Source organism: Carettochelys insculpta, chromosome 28 (genome assembly GCF_033958435.1).
Source record: "Carettochelys insculpta isolate YL-2023 chromosome 28, ASM3395843v1, whole genome shotgun sequence".
In the NCBI taxonomy this organism is placed as follows: domain Eukaryota; kingdom Metazoa; phylum Chordata; order Testudines; family Carettochelyidae; genus Carettochelys; species Carettochelys insculpta.
Window position 1 is genome coordinate 96,305 of NC_134164.1, and position 18,484 is coordinate 114,788.

Here is an 18,484-nt window from a genome sequence, read left to right on the forward strand (position 1 = left end):
TGCTGCAGGAGCTGAAAGAGGTATATGATAGAGGGGCATGAGTGCAATGGTGAAGAGGGAAGGTACTGAGGAGACAGATGCAGGACAGAAAAAGGTCCAGGTGCGAGGACACCTCTGGGACAAAAGCAGCCCCAGAAATGGTGAAGGAGAAAAGGGATCCTGGAGGCAAGCCAACAGTCTGAACCACATTGGAGATGCCAGAATCACTTGGGTGGTAGGGCTAGGATGAAGGAAAGGTCCATGATGCCAAGGAGGATAGAGGACCAGCTGCCAGCAGGAAGCAGCCTTGTGAGAGTCAGTGTGGATGATGCCAGGATGCAGAAGACGGGGAAGGTACCAGAGAAGGACATAGGGGCTGGCAGAAAATGCTTCTCTCTAGAGGGATTGGATGATCTCAGGTAAAACTAGGACAATGGGTGGGTTTAATAGCATGCCCTTGGCCACCAATGCTATCCTTCCAGCCCCCTCCTCTCCAGGAGGTGTCTAGCCCTTGCTCTTTGCTGTGGAGACAGGCTAACCCAAGATGGATCCAGCAGGCTGGGAGCACAGCTGCACCCAAAGTGCATGTGTGGCTGGCATTGGTGTGTTACAATTCTCTGCCTCCCTGATCCCTCCAGTTCCAGCAAGCTGGTTACAGTGTAGGTGCTCTGTGCAGTTTTTCACCATGCAGCCCCTCCCCTGCACACTTGGCTGGATAGTTAAGCAAGGCTGGGCCCCCTTGTTCCATGTCACAGTAAGTTGCCTACCACAGGGCAGCCCCTCTCCACTCCTGTTTCTGCAGTGGTTGGCAGCTCTTCTCCACCCTCCCTTGGTCCCTGTGCTCCCCTCTCTGCATTACCTTCCTGTGCCTCTCCCAGCCTTCTCCACTAAACTCTTTCCCCCTGCTTCTCTGCAGCCCCCAACCCCCTATGCTCTGAGGCTGTGCTCAAGCCAGCACTCCCCCACCCTCCACAGCCTCGCTCTGCATCAGGTCCATGCCACTGTCTTGGTGCCCCCTGCAACAATGCCCACTCCCACCCCAGTCAGGGTCTGGTCCCCCCAGCTACAGCTGTGCCACCCCCTTGCTGTGGGTCCAGTCCCCCCTGCACAGCAGCCTGTGTGTCCTCCCAGCCCTGGATCTGGCTCCCCTGCCTCCGGCTACAGGTCTGTTCCCTCGCGGGTCCCTGGGTGCCTTCCCCCTCTACGGCGCCGGACCCCCCGCCCAGGTCCTTGTCGTCCCCCCCACACCTGCCCAGCTGGGGGGTTCGGTCCCCCCATGTCCTTGTGCCCCCTCCCGATGGGGGTCCGGTGCCCCCGGCCGTGGCTGTCACGCAGCGCTCCCTCACCTCGATGACGGCGAAGGGGCGGCCGCCGGCGTGGCCGAGCGACTGGAACTGCGCCAGCCAGTGGCTCGCCTCGCCGGGGCTGCCCCCGCACTCCCGCAGAAAAGCTTGGATGTCCCGCCGCACTAGGGGTGCGGGCACCGCCCCGGCCCGCTCCAGCCGGGCGCCGGTCGGCTCGGCCGAACTCTCCCGCCGCCTGCCGCAGCTGCGGGGCTCCGAGGCGCCCGGGCGCTGAGGACCCCGGCAGCTCAGCACCCGCGGGACTGGCGCGCGGAGCAGGCGGCCGGCCGAGGCGGCCACGGAGCCGGCGGGGAGCGAGCCCATGCTGCGGCTCCAGGCGGGCTGCACGCAACGTCTGTGTGCGGATCAAGCCCGGACCGGGCGGACGCCCTGGGCGGGTGGGCCAGGCCCGCCCCCTCGCCCCAGCCCCTTGCAGGCAAATCAGCGGCCAGTTGCCGGGTGCCTCCCCAGTCGCGGGCTGTCCTCTGCCCCCGGCTGCTAGTGCAAACAGCCGCTTGAGCAAGCCCAGCGCGTGCTGCGGTTCGGAGCCAGAGCCTGGCCAAGCCCGGCACTGGGCACTTGGCTCAGCTCCACCTGCTAAGGCTGGTAGGGCACTTTGCCCTTTCACTTAACCAGGAGCCAGGGCTGTTGCTTGTGTGGCTGCTTTCTGCCCCACCCAGGCCTATCCTCTGAATCTGGACACTGCTGTGACTCAATGGCCAGCCTGAGGGAGTCCACAGCTCCTGCTGGCTGGAGAAGATCTGTATGCATGGGGCTGGGTATGACAAGGCTCCAGGCCTATGATACTGTGTCCCCAAAAGCAGCAGCTGCACTCATTGGGAGTTTGACAAGGCCAGCCTTAGGGAAAAATGCACCCTGGGTAAACTTGTATTTTGGCACCCAACACATTTCCTCTGGCCCCCAAGGGCTCCCTGGGCTTTTCTTGTCCCATCACCACTTGTTTATGCCCTTCCAGCATGACTATGAACCATTAATTAAAAAAAAGCTCATGCTGTAATAAATTTGTTAATCTTTAGAGTGCCACAGGACAGAGATGTTAACAGGATAACCAGCAAACCTCACTGTAAATGGATAATGCTTACTGGTTACAGTTAAATGGTATGGGCTGGAGCAGCCCCTGGGCCCTGCTGTGGGTGAGGGCACTCTAGCACAGCTAGAACAGCCCTGTTCTGTAGTGGCTGTGGGAGGAACTGTGGGTAGGGGGCACTCTAGCCAGGCTGGAGCAGCTCTTAGCTGTCTGCCCCATTTAACTAGTTTTAACTGGTTAACTAATTAGCAGGATTTAACCTCCCTGCCACAGGACTGTTTATTATTTGCTTAAGAACATGTTAGAGTTCAAATTTAGTTATATAAACTTCTGAATTGGGCTTGCTACAAATGGGCTAGTGAATGAATAGTGAAATCAGCAAATCATGTCTGGTTTTAGAATATTTATTTTGTATATTGTGACAGGTGATAGTGACACTTTGTTTTTGCTGTCATGTTAGTATGAGGATGAGAGTCACAAGGTGCGTGAAGTTATGTCTTTCACTGGGCCAGATATAGTTGGTGTAAAAGACAGGCTTTGGAACCCCAATGAGCTCTTCTCCAAGTCTGTGGAGCTCAAAAGAGCTATCTCTTTCACCTACCAAAGTTGGTGCAAAACTAAAAAAAGATAAGTATCAGAGGGGTAGCCGTGTTAGTCTGGATCTGTAGCAGCAACGAAGGGTCCTGTGGCACCTTATAGACTAACAGAAAAGTTTAGAGCATGAGCTTTCGTGAGTTAACTCACTTCTTCAGATGTGGACCAGCATCTGAAGAAGTGAGTTAACTCACGAAAGCTCATGCTCTAAACTTTTCTGTTAGTCTATAAGGTGCCACAGGACCCTTCGTTGCTGCTAAAAAAAGATATTGTCTTACCCACTCCCCTTGCCTTGTGTTTTAACAGCATTAGAGCTTGATCTCTTTGAATCTCAACTTCTACTGTCACTAAAGAATTATTGACTCCCCCCCCATAATACCTGCAAAAATTAAAAATTACAAAAAAGCTTTAAATAAACAATTTATATTATACATCAAATTTAAAAAAACTAGTGAATTTTACCAAACCTATTTATATGCTAGATCAGCAGGGTTGACTAATGGGGTGTGGGAATCAGTGTTCCCTCTAATTTTTTCCACCCATATATGGAATAAATGTTATGTGCATCAAAGCAGGTGCAGATGTGCATCACCAATAGAAACATACGCTACCATTGCTGAGTGGCTGTGGGTGCTCTCCTAATCAGCTGGGTGGCACCTGTACCTCTCCTGGGAGTCTGCCCAAGCTCGCAATTTACAGGGAACATTGGTTGGGGGTGGGGCAGAGACTATATTCCCCACTAGAATTCTCTGTTTATGGTCCTAATTGTGTGCTTGTTTACAATTTCATTCTCAGTTCCCTTCACACTAAAAGCAGGAACCTCAGTGACTTCCAGAGGATGAACGAGGTTTGCAGGATATGGGCGTAAAGAAAGGAGTTTACTTAATCTTGACGAAGTGTATTAGCATGCACAACCCTGTGCTCAACAGCTAGACAAGGCCCCCTGCTCCAAGGAGTTTCAGAGACTCATAGGGTTGTAAGAGATCTCAGGAGGTCATCCAGTCCCACCACCTGCTCAGAACAGGCCCAATCCCCACTAAATCATCCCAGCGAGGGCTTTGTCAAGATGTGTCTTGAAAGCCTCTAAAGATGAAGATTCTACCACCTCTCTTGGTAACCCATTCTGGTGCTTCTCCACCCTCCTAGTGAAATAATTTTTTCCTAATATCCAACCTAGATCTCCCTCACTGCAGCTTGAGACCATGGCTCCTCATTCTGTCATTTGTCGCCTAAATAAGTACTTTGCACTTGTCTTTTTTGATGTTCACCTTGTTGAATTCAGACTGATCATGGACAGCAGATGAACTGGGACCCCTATAGGAGCCAAGCCTCACCTGCGGATGTAGGGGCAGGACCTCCACCTCCACACACACAGCAGGAGGTATGTGGCCCTAGCCTCCTCAGCCCTGGGAACGTGGACAAGGTGAGTGGTCCTTCCCAGCCCCAGAGGGCAAGTGGCATGTGCCAGATAGTCCCCGTGGCTGCAGAGTATGGGTGGTGCCTGTCCCCTGCCTACAGGAGGGCTGGAGAACCAGCCTCAGCCTTGGTGAGGCTGAAGCCCAGTGAGTCCCATTGAATGGGAGTGGGGAAGCATAGGCGTGGAGTGTGGGTGGGGTCAGCCAGGCACTTTAGGAAGGCATAGTCTTCCCCTGCCTTTTCTATCTGTAGCCCATGAAGGTCAGTTCTCCAATTTCTTAAGGTGATTTTGAATTCTAATCCTATCCTCCACTGGGCTGGTGAGCCCTCCCAGGCTGGTGCCATCTGCAGATTTATAAGCACCCTCCCCATTCCATTGTCCAAGTCTTTATGAAAATATTGAATAGCACCAAACCCCAGACAGATGCATGCAGGACCCTGCTCTTCTTCACCCTTTATGGCTGTGCTGCTCTCCCCAGGCTCAGGCCATGAGGCTTATGCGTGCCAAGCACACCAAAAAAGACAGTAAAACACTGGTGCTTCAATGATTCCTTGTGGCAATCTGCCTGCATCACCTTGTGCTGGTTTCCTGCCCTGTCCTGAACAGAGGATAAAGCTGCTTGTCATTATAACCTGTGCACCTTCCTGCACCCTGTTCCTGATGTGAACTGTGCCCCTGTACTCCCTCTTCTGTCTGCTCCAGCAGTGATCCATTTCTTCCCATGCCAGAGGAGGCCAAGCCCTTTACTCTCCTGATGCCTCTTTGCCAGCTCTCTGCTGTTAAGTCCCCTTAACTCTGACCTCTCTGATGCTTGCAAGCTGTGAACCAAGTGCTGGGAACTGAGACAGGTCATTCCCCAGTCTGCCCTCATCCATCTTGGTCAAGGCTGGATTACTGGAACAAGAGGTGTGTGGGTCGGGGGGGAAGCCTCTGCCTTTGTTAGGCAGATAAAAGAGGACTTGAGCCTTCAGTACTTCCAGCTCGGTGCTCTGACTTTCCAGACCCCAGAAATCCTCTCAGAAGAACAAGGGGAAACTGCAGTGGAAGGCACAGTGAGCATTGCCAGCAGGTGGTGCTAGAACACTGATGTATCTCCGGCCCTGGAGAGAATATTTAAGGGAGTATGTTGGGGGAGAATGGAACTCGCAGGCAATGAAGCATGCAGGGTGTGCTGTACTTCAGCTCCTGTGTTGCTCCACTGATAGGCCAGGGGCCAGGCCTCCTCCTGAAAGGGACCAAAGCTCTGATCCAGTCAGGGCAGTGGGAGAGGCTCACCTGGTCCCTTACACCAGTGTTTAGGAGCCTTCATAGTGCTCAAATGCTACTGATTGTTTCTGTGTTACTGAAGCACTTTGCTTCAATAGTGTACAGTGCCTGGCACTGCACAGACCCAGAGGGAAGACAGTCAGTGACTCAAAGAGCTTTCTTATGTAACAGACACAGAACTGACATGACACACAGGGTGCCAGTGACAAAGATGGAACTGAACTGACACGTTTTTCATTCCTAGTCCAGGGTTTTCACCACTATGTTGTCCTTCCTGACCGTAGCATTTGCCAGACTGGAAGACATAGTTACAAGGGAAAATTGAAAGCTCAGGTCAGCCAAACATGCAGGTGGTTTGCTTCCATGCTGGAGAGATAAAGCGCTATTAGAGTTGCTATGGGAGCTGGGACCCATTGGATTGGGTTCGAGTTCTTGGTGCATTGTGGCTAGTTCCTTGAAAACATCTGCTCACCATGCACTGGCAGTCAAAAAAGCTAACAGAATGTCAGTAGCCAGCAGAAAAGCAGGAGATAAGACGGAAAATATTATAATGCCTCTATATAAATCCACACTTGGAATATTGCCTGCAGATCTGGTTGCCCCATCTCAAAAAAGATATCTTGCAACTGGAAAAGAAAAAAGAATGATTAGCGACATGGTACAGCTTCTGCAGACCAAGAAATTTAAAAGAATGGGACTTTTCAGCTTGGAAAAAAGACAACTAAGAAATACAATAGAAGGCTATAAAATCTTCACTGGTGTGGAGAAAGTAAATAAGGAAGTGTTATTTACTCCCTCACGTAATACAAGAACTAGGGGTCACCAAATGAAATTAACAGGCAGCAGGTTTTTGTTTTTTGCTTTTTTTTTTTAAAAAAAAAAAAAAAAAAGAAGGAAGAACTTCATACAACACACAGCCAGCCAGTGGAATTCCTTGCCAGGGGAAGCTGTGAAGGCCAAAACCATAACAAGGTGATTGTCTCAGGTTCTGAGCACCCCTCCCAGGGCCTGAGTGTCTTCCAGGCATTCAACTGATTCCCTTGTTCGCTGCAAGTCTGACTCCACATGCCAGATGCCATGACATTTTTTGAGCCAGTTGGTCCATCCAGCATGCTGTCCTGCTTCTCACATCCCTGACCAGGTATGCACCAGCCCTTCCCTTCAGGGGTCTTAACAGATGCATCCTAGCTGACAGCTGTTTGGCCATAGCTGGGGTATGATTCTTGCATTCCCTAGATCGGAGCTGTGATGCTCTGAGAGGGAGTAGTACATCACAAGGCTCTATGACGACAGGTCATGGGTATTGGCATTAGAGGGCACCCTTACCACATCTCTTGTAGCCTGCACGTTCTGGGCAGTGGATTAGCTGGCATTCCTTGAACGGCTCTATGCTGCCATCTTGAGCTTAGCTGGGTCAATCTCCATTTGACTACAAAATGGGAGAGGAAAACAAGGGACCTCACCCTTCTCCTGGCATGTTTGTTAGGTATGGAGCAATAAAAAGCCACTGGTGAACAGTTAATGGGAAGCATACACAAAATTGATAAGGGATAGCTTGCTGGTCTCATGGGGGCACTATGCATTGCCATGCTTGGAGAGCTGGTGTTTTGTGCATTGCCTTGGTGTTCAGTTGGCATTCTGTGTGCCCCATGTCTGGAATGCCCTGATGGAAGCTCTGTGTATTGCCTTGTGGGCACAGCTATGCACCTATGTCTGGAATGCCTTGATGGGGGCGCTGTGCACTGCCAGATTTGAGCCTCAGGTTTGCTCTGTGTGTTCTCCCACTCCCTGCAGGCCTAGACAGTGTTGCCTCTGCTGTGCAGCGTACCTCATTTGCCGCCTAGACACTTGCTCTGCTGGAGAGGCATGACGTAGCCCTTGGCCTTGCTTGCAGGGACGTGATCACATCCTGACCTTGTGGTTATCTCAGAGCTGTCAGTGGGCTTGTGCTTAGCTGCATGGTCTGGGGTAGCTCATTTCTGGCCTGCAAAACACCCAGGCTCGATCTTGATCCAAGCGCCCTTGGAGATGGAGTGGCTGCAGGCATATGAAGCTAGGACCATATGTATGATGGTCTTGCCTCCCAGCCCCATGTTTCCTGGCCATGTCCTCCTTCGCACAGCCCAGGTTAGTGATGGCATGTGGCAGCCAGCAGTGGTTTGGCTTCACCCCACCAGGACCTTTGGATTTAGTTGCAATGTCTGATTTACTGACTTTAGTGGGAGGAGGCAGCGAGGTTCCGAGCTGGCGCAAGGAGCGAGCAGTGGAACTCCAGCTTTCTGTGGGCTGAGCCCACAGCCAGGAAGAAGGGAGAGGCCCTGCTGTGTCCTTTGCCAACCTGCTCCCTCCACAGGAGTTGCCTGCTGTCTATGGGGAGCTGGGAACATAACAGGAGGCAGTGTTGCCTACTGACAGACTACTGGAGTGGGACTCAAGAGACTTGGGTTGTGTTCTTGCTGGCTGGCTTTGGGCAAGTGTTTCAGTGCCTCAGTTTTCCCATCTGTAAAAGATGGATCATGATACTGCCCTCCTTGGTAAAATGTTTTGAGAGCTATGGGTGGAAAGCACAATAGGAGAGCTAGGGGTGATTATTATTTTTTGACCCTGTCATCCTCCAGTGATAGCAGCCCTAGGCTCTGCAGTGTAGCTGGGACTCAGTGGGTTTTTTTACCACTATGTTAGCCTGGCTCTGAGCAGGATCAGGCAACCCAGAGCTCTGCCACTGCCAATGGAGAAGGAAGGGTCCTAGTTTTTCCAGCCAGCCAAGGCCAGACAGCTTTTCCTCAAGGCGTGGCCCATGCAGGTGGAGGCTGTGGGGACAGAGGGTTGGGATGCGCATAAGTTCACAGTGACTCTTGCTATCCCTGCTCTGTGGCTAACCCTAGGCCTTGTCACTGCCCTTGATTCATTTCAGGAAATTGAGTCTGCTAACTCAGGCAGTATGGGGGCACCGGGAATAAACATATTGATCTTGCCAAGGCTGTAATTTTATTTATAAGAAGTCACAAGCTGGTTTCTTTTACCCGGAAACAGAGCTGGACTTAGTTCCCTCATCAGGAGCAGTCAGGGTGAATGGACAGGGCCAAGGGACAGCCTTTGATGAGCATGCAGCACACTGATGTATCTAACAGGTCCTTCTTGGTTCTGGAGCTATTCCCCATGCCAGTGTCCTTCCACCAGGCCAGTGAGTGGGTTTTTAACCGATTGGTTCATTTCTTCACTGTTGGTCCCATGATGAGCAGCTCCTCCACAGCTCCCATGTCGTGATGATGGTCAATGAGCATGGGCAATGCCAGCAGCTCATGGAGCTGCATGTTCTGGTGAATGGGAGCCTTCCACCTGGGTTCTCTCAACTCCTTATGGATGTTGAATAATGAATGAACAGGGACTGGTGCTTTGATCCTCATGGACAGGAGAATGTGAATGGATCAGGCCTCAGGTCTCTGTCGGGCCCAGACTTCAGCCACTAGTGTCCAGCACTGGATTCTGACCCCACATCTGCAGCTGAAAGACCTTGGCCAAAGTCACGTGCCCCCTCTGTGAGCTTCAGAGTCCCCCTCTGTTCAGGGGAGATACTGAGCACATGTATTCTATTTGTTAGCCCCCAAACAAAAATACTTGGCTCAGATTTAAAGGGTGGGGCACCCAGAAAGTGCCTTAGCTGGAAGAGCGGGAAGTTCACGTTCCCTGCCTGGTAAGTCTTGTGACTGCAACCTGCAGCCACTTCAAATCCAGTTTCCCTCTCCACTGCAGTGCCGGGTGTGCCACTGGCTCATTGCCCTAGAAATGGGATTGAGTCAGATGCTGGAGTCCAGCATGCATCTGAGGGGAATAAGGAAACCTTTGCTGGGCCAGGAAACAGCCCTTTGGAGAGTGGCAGGAGCATAGGTGGTTTTGGTCTGCTCCTAATTAGATGCTATGGCTAAGTGGGGCTGGGGGAGAGACAGATAGGATCAGGGCTGGGGAGTGGGAGGAAGAGATATGGGGCCAGGGCTGGAGGAAATGAGGGATGGGTATGGGGGTCACTATGGGGATCAGAGCAGGGGTATCCTGAGGAGATTAATTATTCACGAGCAACACAGCTGATGGTGAACAATGACTGAGGGGCCTGGTAGGCCCTGCTGCTCTGTAATTAATATGGTGACTTCTGACTGCCCCTCAGCACTGGAGCTGCAGCCTACCAGAGGGATGCATACCTTTTAAGCTCTCCATGGTGGGAGAGCTGAGAGGTAGAGCCTGAATGAGTGAGGACCTGTGTTTCCTGTAATCCGAGCATTTGTGTGGCCATCCAGGAGAGAGTTGGGTGCCACCCAGCTATCTAGCAGAGTGTCCACAGCACCCATAGCCCACAGCATGTGTGTCCATTGGTTGTGCACATCCTCACATGCTTTGGTGCACATAGCAAAATTTATTTCCGCCATGGATGGAAGAGGGAACACTGATGGGGACAGTTATTTTTCTCCTTGCAGAGCGTGCTGTGCTGCCTGCCCCTCCACCAGAGCTTGGCTCTTCTTGTTTTTCTGATGGAGAGTTCAGGCACTGGGAAAGGAAGGGATATGCCCACATCAATCTGGCGCAGAGGCAGCGATGCCTCTTCTAGGTCCCAGATCAGTGTGCTAACCCCAAACCAGTGGAGCAGCGCTTCTGTCATACTTTGTACAGCCTGGTGTGTGGAAAGCACTGGGACAGAGTGAGGTGTGGCTATGAACTGGGGTCAGAAATTGACCTTCCAGCAACTGTAGCTGGTCTGGAGCTTTTGTTTCAGAGTGTTACTAAAGAATGGCACTTTCAGCCTACACATAGGCCTGGCCTCCACAGGGAGGGTACTAGCCACCAGCCCTTCTCCTGCCCCCTGCTCCCCATTCTGGGGCTGTAGCTTTGTCTACACCCAGGCCACAGGTTAGCAGCTGAGGCCCATTACTCCAGTCATACAAGTTCGCTCTGGGAGCACATGCCCTGTGGCAGAGTCACAGGTCAGAGCAGCACTGAATGTGGCATGTTGCACGCATCTGAGGTGGGGAATTCCAGGCCACTTTTGGGTTCCTACTTCACATGCTGCATCCAGCTTAATTTCCTAGCCAGATGCCCCATACAGGAAGGCCTGCATGCTATCCTCCCTCACCCAGCTCGAGCAGGTGCTAGCACTGTGCGGCATGGGGCCCAGAGAAACAAGATGCCCTATCACTTTTAGGTTGTTGCTCACACAGGTTTTCCCTCCAATGTCTGCCCTACTCCTGCCCTGCTTAAATTGGGAAATGCTACGCAGGCCTAGTCCTTCATCAACAGAACCAGACCTACATATAGGTTGCTTTTCCCCACCTCCATTTGCCTGGCTCCAAATGTTTTCCATCCCATGGCTGCCTAGGGTCCCTCTCTGCCCAGGCGCCCTGTGATGCACGTGAAGCTATTACAAGGGGACAAATGTAGGAATGGCATGCTGCCTGTAAGAGACACCTATGGTACTTTGCTGCCGGTGCTGGGGGGGAGGGTTTATTTAGCACAGTGCTCACAGAAGCATTGGGCCACAAGTCTCTCTGGGTCCTTATCTGCACAGAGGCTTCACTGAGCTCTCCCCCGGCAGTGTGAAGGGCTGGCTGGGAGAACCAAAGGGGCTCAGAACCACCCTTGCCCACAAGTTCAAGGAAACAGGAGCACAAGGGCAGATACAAGTCACCATCTGGCTTCAGCACCAGCATATAGGCACCTTGGGTCCATGATGTGGCAAGACTCTCTTCATGCCCCCCTCCCAGCTGGCAGCCAGAGCACTGTGCTGGGATTCAGCAAGGTGGTTACTTCCCTGTCCAAGCCCAGCTGTTGTCTATACCTGGCAGTTGTCCTGCTTGTGCATCCCCTTCCCAAGGAGCATAAGGCACTTTGTAACCCATGCAGTGTCCCTCGCAATGCTCTTTAGCCCATTCTACAAATGGGGAAACTGAAGCACACTGCAGGGCAGTGACTTGCCTGGAGTGGCACAGTAAGCTAGGGGTGTAGCTGGGACTAGCTCGTCGGTGTTGTGGCCTCATTTTTTGATTTGCCCTTCAAACAATCTTACTGGGCAGCTGCAAAGAACTCTGAGCCCTTGGCTACAGGCAAGAACAGCAGTAAAGAGCCAGGATAAGCCCAGGGCAAATTTGTGACCTCGTGGAAAAGCCAGCCCCAGTCTAAGGAGAACTAAGGCACCGTGTTAAAGAGTTTGGCCAACTGACTTTTGGCACAAACTCCCAAGGGACATGGGAGATTTTTCCACCCTAAGTCCTTCATGCCGAGACAGGAGTCTCTGGCTGGTGCTCTAGCAACACGAGTTGCCAGGAACAGTGCTGGAGTAACTAGGTGATATGGAATGGCCTGTGCTGTCAGGATTTCAGATGCTCTAACAATTCCTTCTAGTCTAAAACTCTGTGCAGCTGTGGAAATCTCCGTGGCTACAGAAGAGAGAAATGTCTGTCAGTGGCAACAGAGACTGGGACAGCCCTGGCTTGGAGAGCAGCTGCTGGGGGGGCGGGGGGATAATAGCTCAGCACTGAACAGGGAGCTTCAGTCTTGAGACCCTGCTTCCCAGCTGCTGTCCTTGGGGCTGGGAGTTGAGATGGAACCTGAGTATAACCTGGGATTCAGAACAACCCCAACTTTCTTCCTGTGGGTCAGAACTTTCTGCCTGGCCCTCTCTTTGGCAAGGGGTTTAACCAAAAGCCTCTTCTTCACCAGGGCACTGCAGAGAGCTTGTGGCAGGAGATGCTAGAGTACTGGAGGGTAGCCACTGGATTGCATCTCTTTCCTTTCTTTCTCTGGGATTAATAATGTTCTTCTCCAATATTCCCTCTACATTTTTCCATCCATGTGCAGAATGAATTTTGTTATGTGCATTGAGTTATGTGCCGATGTACACCACCAATAGAGACATCCTAAGTCTGTGGGCATTCTGCTAATCAGCTGGGCAGCAGCTGAATCTCTCCCAAGTGGCTGCCCAAGCACACAGCTTACAGGGAACACCGATCCCCTCCCCCCAGTACAGGAACCAAGTCATAACCCTTTACTGAGTAGTGGTTTGCCACTCTCCCACACAGCTCCTCTTCCTGTCCTCTGGCCCTTTTCTGTCCCCAGAGTTGCTGGGTTGCTCACTGTATTCTGTTTTAGAAGTGGCTAGAGAAAGCCACTACTGTGCCTGTGTGGCTGCTTTTCACTTCTGTGTAGAAAGCAAAGGATACAGCACCCTGCATTGGGAACCCCCAGCCAGGGTAGTGGAGCTCGCTCACCTCCAGGGCTGACTCAGTGCATGTGGTGGCAAGCTGGAAGACAGAAGATAGTAGCCCATGTGGGGCCAGAGAGAAGAAAGAAAGGGGCATGGAGCTGGGTGACAACAGGGAGGGAAAAAGGGTGTGTGAAGTGCCACAGTGCCCAGACCTGGAGAGCAGAACCTGTGTTGCATGCCCAGTTACAGATGATGCAAAACGCAGGCTGCAGTCAGCGCCCAGCAGCAAAGTCTGGAGAGCTGATAGCCAGGGACCAGGGGCTGTGACCCTTCTTTCGTGCTGTACAACAACTTGACAAGACTGGGAGAGCGAGGTATGTCGTTCCAGGGATGCGCTCAATTAGCTGTTCAGCCCTCTAGCGTCAGGACCTGAGCCAGCTGCTCTCTGGCAGGGGTAGGAAGGAACTTCCCTGGTGAGGGCTGCCCTGTCCCTGAGCAGCAGGGGGAGAGAGACCAGTGAATCCTGTTGTGCCTGGCACCGCGTGCCCAGGTCCAGGAGAGTGCCTCAGCCTGCCCCCTACGCCCTCCCTTGGCCCCATCCAGAGAAGCTTTTCCAGCCTGCTTTGTGACCTTTGGAAAATTGTTCTTTACAGCCTTTCTGGTAAATGGCGTGGAAGCCACCTTTGCCCGGTCCCATCACTGAAGCGCCAGCTCTTGTCAACAATGCCGGCTCCAGAGCTGTGCAAGTGCTGTGCCTCTGGCTAGCTAGCCTCACCACGCCCCGCCCACACCCACGCCCCCGCCCCCCCGGTCACCCCTCAGGTTCCTCTTACATTTGGAAGTCATTGGAGAGGATTAGGCCTGTCTCTGTGTCAACACAGGCCAGAACCATAGGCTATGCTGTTTACATTGCCAGGGCTCTCAGGAAAGGCCTGGACCGTGATTGAAAAAAATCAACCCTGCCTCAGTTTTGCAAACTGTTAGCTTAGCCAAGTGGCATGATGTTCTTCCTCTTGCTGGGGCTGGTCTGTCTCTTCACAACTGACCTGTCTAAGCTGTCGTCTTCCTCCCATCCCAAGCAAGGCCAAATTGCGGTCTGACCCCGATCCTTCTGCCCAGCCACTCGACTGTCTTGGTGCAGTGTTTCTGTCCTGCGGAGCTGACAGCCAGGGAGAGGGGCTAGGGCAGGCTTCCAATCACATGGAGGCTACGTCTACACGTGAAGCCAACATCAAAATAGCTTATTTCGATGTAGCAACATCAAAATAGGCTATTTCAATGAATAACGTCTACACATCCTCCAGGGCTGGCAACGTCGATGTTCAACTTCGACGTTGCACGGCACCACATCGAAATAGGCGCTGCGAGGGTACGTCTACACGCCAAAGTAGCACACATCGAAATAAGGGTGCCAGGCACAGCTGCAGACAGGGTCACAGGGCGGACTCAACAGCAAGCCGCTCCCTTAAAGGGCCCCTCCCAGACACAGTTGCACTAAACCACACAAGATACACAGAGCCGACAACTGGTTGCAGACCCTGTGCATGCAGCATGGATCCCCAGCTGCTGCAGCAGCAGCCAGAAACCCTGGGCTAAGGGCTGCTGCCCATGGTGACCATAGAGCCCCACAGGGGCTGGAGAGAGAGCATCTCTCAACCCCCCAGCTGATGGCCACCATGGAGGACCCGGCAATTTCGACGTTGCGGGACGCGGATCGTCTACACGGTCAGTACTTCGACGTTGAACGTCGAAGTAGGGCGCTATTCCGATCCCCTCATGAGGTTAGCGACTTCGACGTCTCACCACCTAACGTCGAAGTTAAGTTCGAAATAGCGCCCGACGCGTGTAGCTGCGACGGGCGCTATGTCGAAGTTAGTGCCGCTACTTCGAAGTAGCGTGCACGTGTAGACACAGCTGGAGTGTTCTTGGGGTTTGACGTCTGCACATGGCTATGGGTTCCTTGTCATCTTTCTGGCTCGCCCTCTGTCCCCATCTCCAGCTCGTGCCCCAGGTGCAGATTGGAGTCCCATGCCTTCCTGGCTACCCTCACATCCCTTGAGGTTTCTCAAGGCCACGGCTCAGTCAAAGGCAACAGCCCTCTGTGGGCACTGGCCAGGCCATTTTCTCTCCCCTCCTGTACCCACCCAGCACTGTGAGAGCTCACCTGCCAAAAGAGGGGTTGGCCTTCAGCATCTCTGTCCTGGAGTGCCAGTCCCCCAATAGCTCCCCCAGGTTAGTTGCTCCATCTGATTGCTTCCTACGCTATCCAGATTGCAAGGGAGTTCAGTAGGAGCTCTGTGTGTCCTGCCTCTCTCAGGATCTGATCCCTTGGCTAGGCAGCACCAGGATCAGGGCCCTGGCAGAGGTTATGTTGCATGGGGATGGAGTGAGGCTCAGGACAAGGTCCTAAGCCTCAGGGCGTAGCATCATCTGCTTCCAGTTGCCCAGCTGGCTGCCTATCCTTTCCTGCTTTGTTGAGTGATTGACTCATTCCCAGGTACAACATCTCATTTGCCTCCTTCCATTCCTGAGTCACTGTCAGCTAATTCCATCAGGGAACTGTTAGCCAATGACCCATCCCACTGTGTCATTGCTGCTCCAGAAACATGCCTGCAGCTCTTGAGACTCAAGGGAGATGCATATTTCACCAGAGCCATAGAAGAGGCCCTGCGCCAGACACACACAGTGCAGGTGGAGCCTGGCCTGGGTCCTGGTCCAGAGCTGCATGGACCTGGGGTTTTTGTGTGGGCGTGTCTCTAGTTTCATGCTGAGATCTGGGAAGGAGTGTGGCCCCCGGTGCCAGCAACATGGGTTCCATCCCAGCTTGGCTCCAGGCTCTGTGTGAATGCTCAGCCTGTGTCTGTGACACGGGGCAGTTTGGTGTTGGGGTGCCCCAGCCAGTTAGGGGCGGGGTGTGCTGCCTCCACATGAAGCCCTGTGGAGTTGCTGGGGCTTGCGCATTGAGGTGGCGCAGTTTCATTCAGGCTTTGTTGCCCTGTTGTTGCCTGGAGCAGGTGCCTGGGGGAAGGTTCCCACATACCAGAGGGAGCATGGCACTGGGTATAGGCTGAAGCTCTCCCTGAGCACAACACTTAGGGGGAGAAGAGCTGCAACTAGCACCTCCAAGTGGACCCTGAGAGCCAGTCCTGGCATGGAGGAGTCTGTAGCATCAGAGTTCTGTGTGCTCCAGCTCAGCATGGCTGAATGCTGATGTGATGTGAAGAGGAAACAAGCCGGTGTGGCTGGTCAGTGCTCATAGGAGCCACCTGGGGGTGACACAGATTTCAGGGGGTTTCTCTGCACCCATAGCAGGCTGATTGTTTACTGCTTGCTAATTAAATGAAACCTTCTAGTGCCCAAGTGGTATCTCCTCCCCTCTGGAGGAGCATGGTGCCAGGTTAGAGCCTGTGCTGGCCCGTCTCTGCTTTCCCATCCAGCACCCTTCCCTACTTTCTGGCCCCATATTTGCTGGGGAGAGAGACAGCTTTGGCAGTACATGGTTGGCAGCTGGTGACCCTTTCCCAGCTACCCCAGCTCTGGGAGCGTCACCTACCCTAGGGAGGCTGTCCTGAGTCATAGGACGAAAGGGGAGCTGCTCATCCCAGGCTGGCAGCACTTGGTGGGCGTTTGAAGCCAGCAGGTGGTGGGGGGATGGAGTGAACAGCTGAAACATTGCAGTCAGTTCAGATTAAGGCAGTCAGGCCAAGACAGAGCCAAGGCCACTGGAAGGCTAGAGCTCCCATCTCTCTGTGGCACAGAAAGCCACAGCAGAGTTTGATCTGGGAAGGAGACTGCCTGCTTTGATGGAGATGCTGGTAAAGATCACACAGCATCAGGAAGCACCTTAGGGCGGAAGGATATTTCCTGTTGTCTTCTCTTGTTAGCCTGGGAAGTGGTGTCTTGCTAATCTGTTCCCAGCAGGGGGCGCGGTAGGGGTGGGGCAGGAATGCTGGTTGTAGGGGAGCTCCTGGTTACTCCTGCCACTCACAGCAGGGTGTGCTGGCATGGGCTACAGCTCATCCTTATTCCTGAGCTGCTGTCCCATGCTTCCCTCAGGAGAGGGGCTGGGAAGGAGGTTGGGGGAAATGAGGGTGTTGTGTGCTGTGGGTACATCAGTGCAGGAACACAATCCCTTTTCAGGTGTTGTCATGTTGCTCTCTACTTAGCTTTCCCAGTGGTCATGTGAGCAGTTATCAGCAGGATACAAACCATGGGTGTGCGAGGCTGGTGCTGCCCAGGGGCTGGGGCCTCACCAACATTTCCATGCCCAGTGTGGCACTGGGGAGCACAGCGAGAACCCCCTTCTCGAGGGATGTCTGAGGTTCAGAGTGACATTGAGTCCCGGGAGCACAGACTGTGTGGATAGGATGCCAGGCTGGGGTCACCGGGGACAATGCTTGGATGACACCTGGAGTTTCCTGTGTGACTCCAACCTGATGTTCAGGGAAGCTGTTTAATGGAACCATAAAGGATAATGGCCTGGCTGTTAACAAAAAGCTGTTAATAGCCTCATTTCCTGGTTCTGGATCCTGGGGCAAGTTGGAGCAGGCCCAGGCACTTCCCTTATAGAGCATTGTGCATACCCCAGTGTCATCCACTACTGGAATACAGGCCCTGCTGGGGTGGTGCAGAGCTGCTTTTAAGCAGCTGGTTTGCAGCCTATTTAGGATAGGATGTGAGTGAAGTGTCTTAAGCAGCTGAGTCTGCAAGAGCACAGTGGTACTGTGGAGATGAGGGTATGTGTCCTGGAGCTGGAAACTAGAGTTGAACTACACTCCTGTTACTTCAAAAGGCAACACTGGACACTGTCTCATTGCTTACTTGGAGGGAAAGCACCACCTTCTGCAGCACCATCTCCCTGCAGTTGGGGAGGGGACAGTGCCTGAGGGCTGGGCTGGAGACCTTGCTGTAGCAGCTTATGCTGTGGCTTCTGGCTCATGGACTTTCTTTTCCATCCCTGCCTCCCTCTGGTGCCTCGGAGCTTTCTCCATCTTAGTTCAGATCCCACTGCTGATCTGTGGGACTTGGGGTCAGGAAAGTCACACTTCCTGCCCTACATTTTCCATTGGACTCCCTTGCTTTCTGCCTCCCCTCACCTTGGTGGCCTGCCTGGGAGGGCTACGTGGCTGTTTGGGCTAATATGCCCTGTCTTTTGCCACCCAAGGGAGCGGGTTTCCAAATGGGCAGGAGAAGTCTGAACCAGCTCAGTTCCCACCTTGCAAACCCAGTTAGGGGTTGTAGTTTGGCTGGGGCCCATGGCTGGCATTGCAGCAGTGAACTGATTTTGCTGGGGGTGCCAGGAAGAGGCTGGCACCTGGCCGAGGTATGCTGGTACCTGATGATTTAACACCATGGTGGGCTAGAACTCACCAAGCTGGACTGGACATCCCTGGTGACCTTGTTATATATGGATTACCCTATCTGTGCCCCACTCTCTCCCAGGCCTGCAAGACATGGACCCAGAGGCATATTTGGAGGAGGATTATTGATTTGATCCATCCCATCCCCCTGCTCCCATGTCTGAATCCCTGAGCAGTGAGCCGCATGCACCAAGTCCCGCCCATTGCTCTCCCAGTTCTGGGTACCTTCACAGTCAGCACTTGTGGACCACAGGCTTGTAGGGCTCAGGGCTGAATGGCAGATGTTCC

The 18,484-nt window shown here is 53.1% G+C and overlaps 1 protein-coding gene across 5 annotated transcripts in view; it reads left to right on the forward strand.

The window, feature by feature from the left end:
- The window catches only part of TMEM101 (transmembrane protein 101), a 63,327-nt gene that overhangs the window by 14,176 nt on the left and 30,667 nt on the right, over positions 1 to 18,484 (forward strand). For 3 of the 5 annotated variants that reach the window (XM_074979180.1, XM_074979185.1, XM_074979186.1), the window contains one exon: positions 4,247 to 4,387. The exons of 1 other annotated variant lie outside the window; for it this stretch is intronic. In XM_074979180.1, the coding sequence (XP_074835281.1) occupies positions 4,247 to 4,387 (141 nt within the window). The remainder of the gene's footprint in view (positions 1 to 4,246; positions 4,388 to 18,484) is intronic. One more of the 5 variants, XM_074979181.1, reaches the window with a different exon arrangement.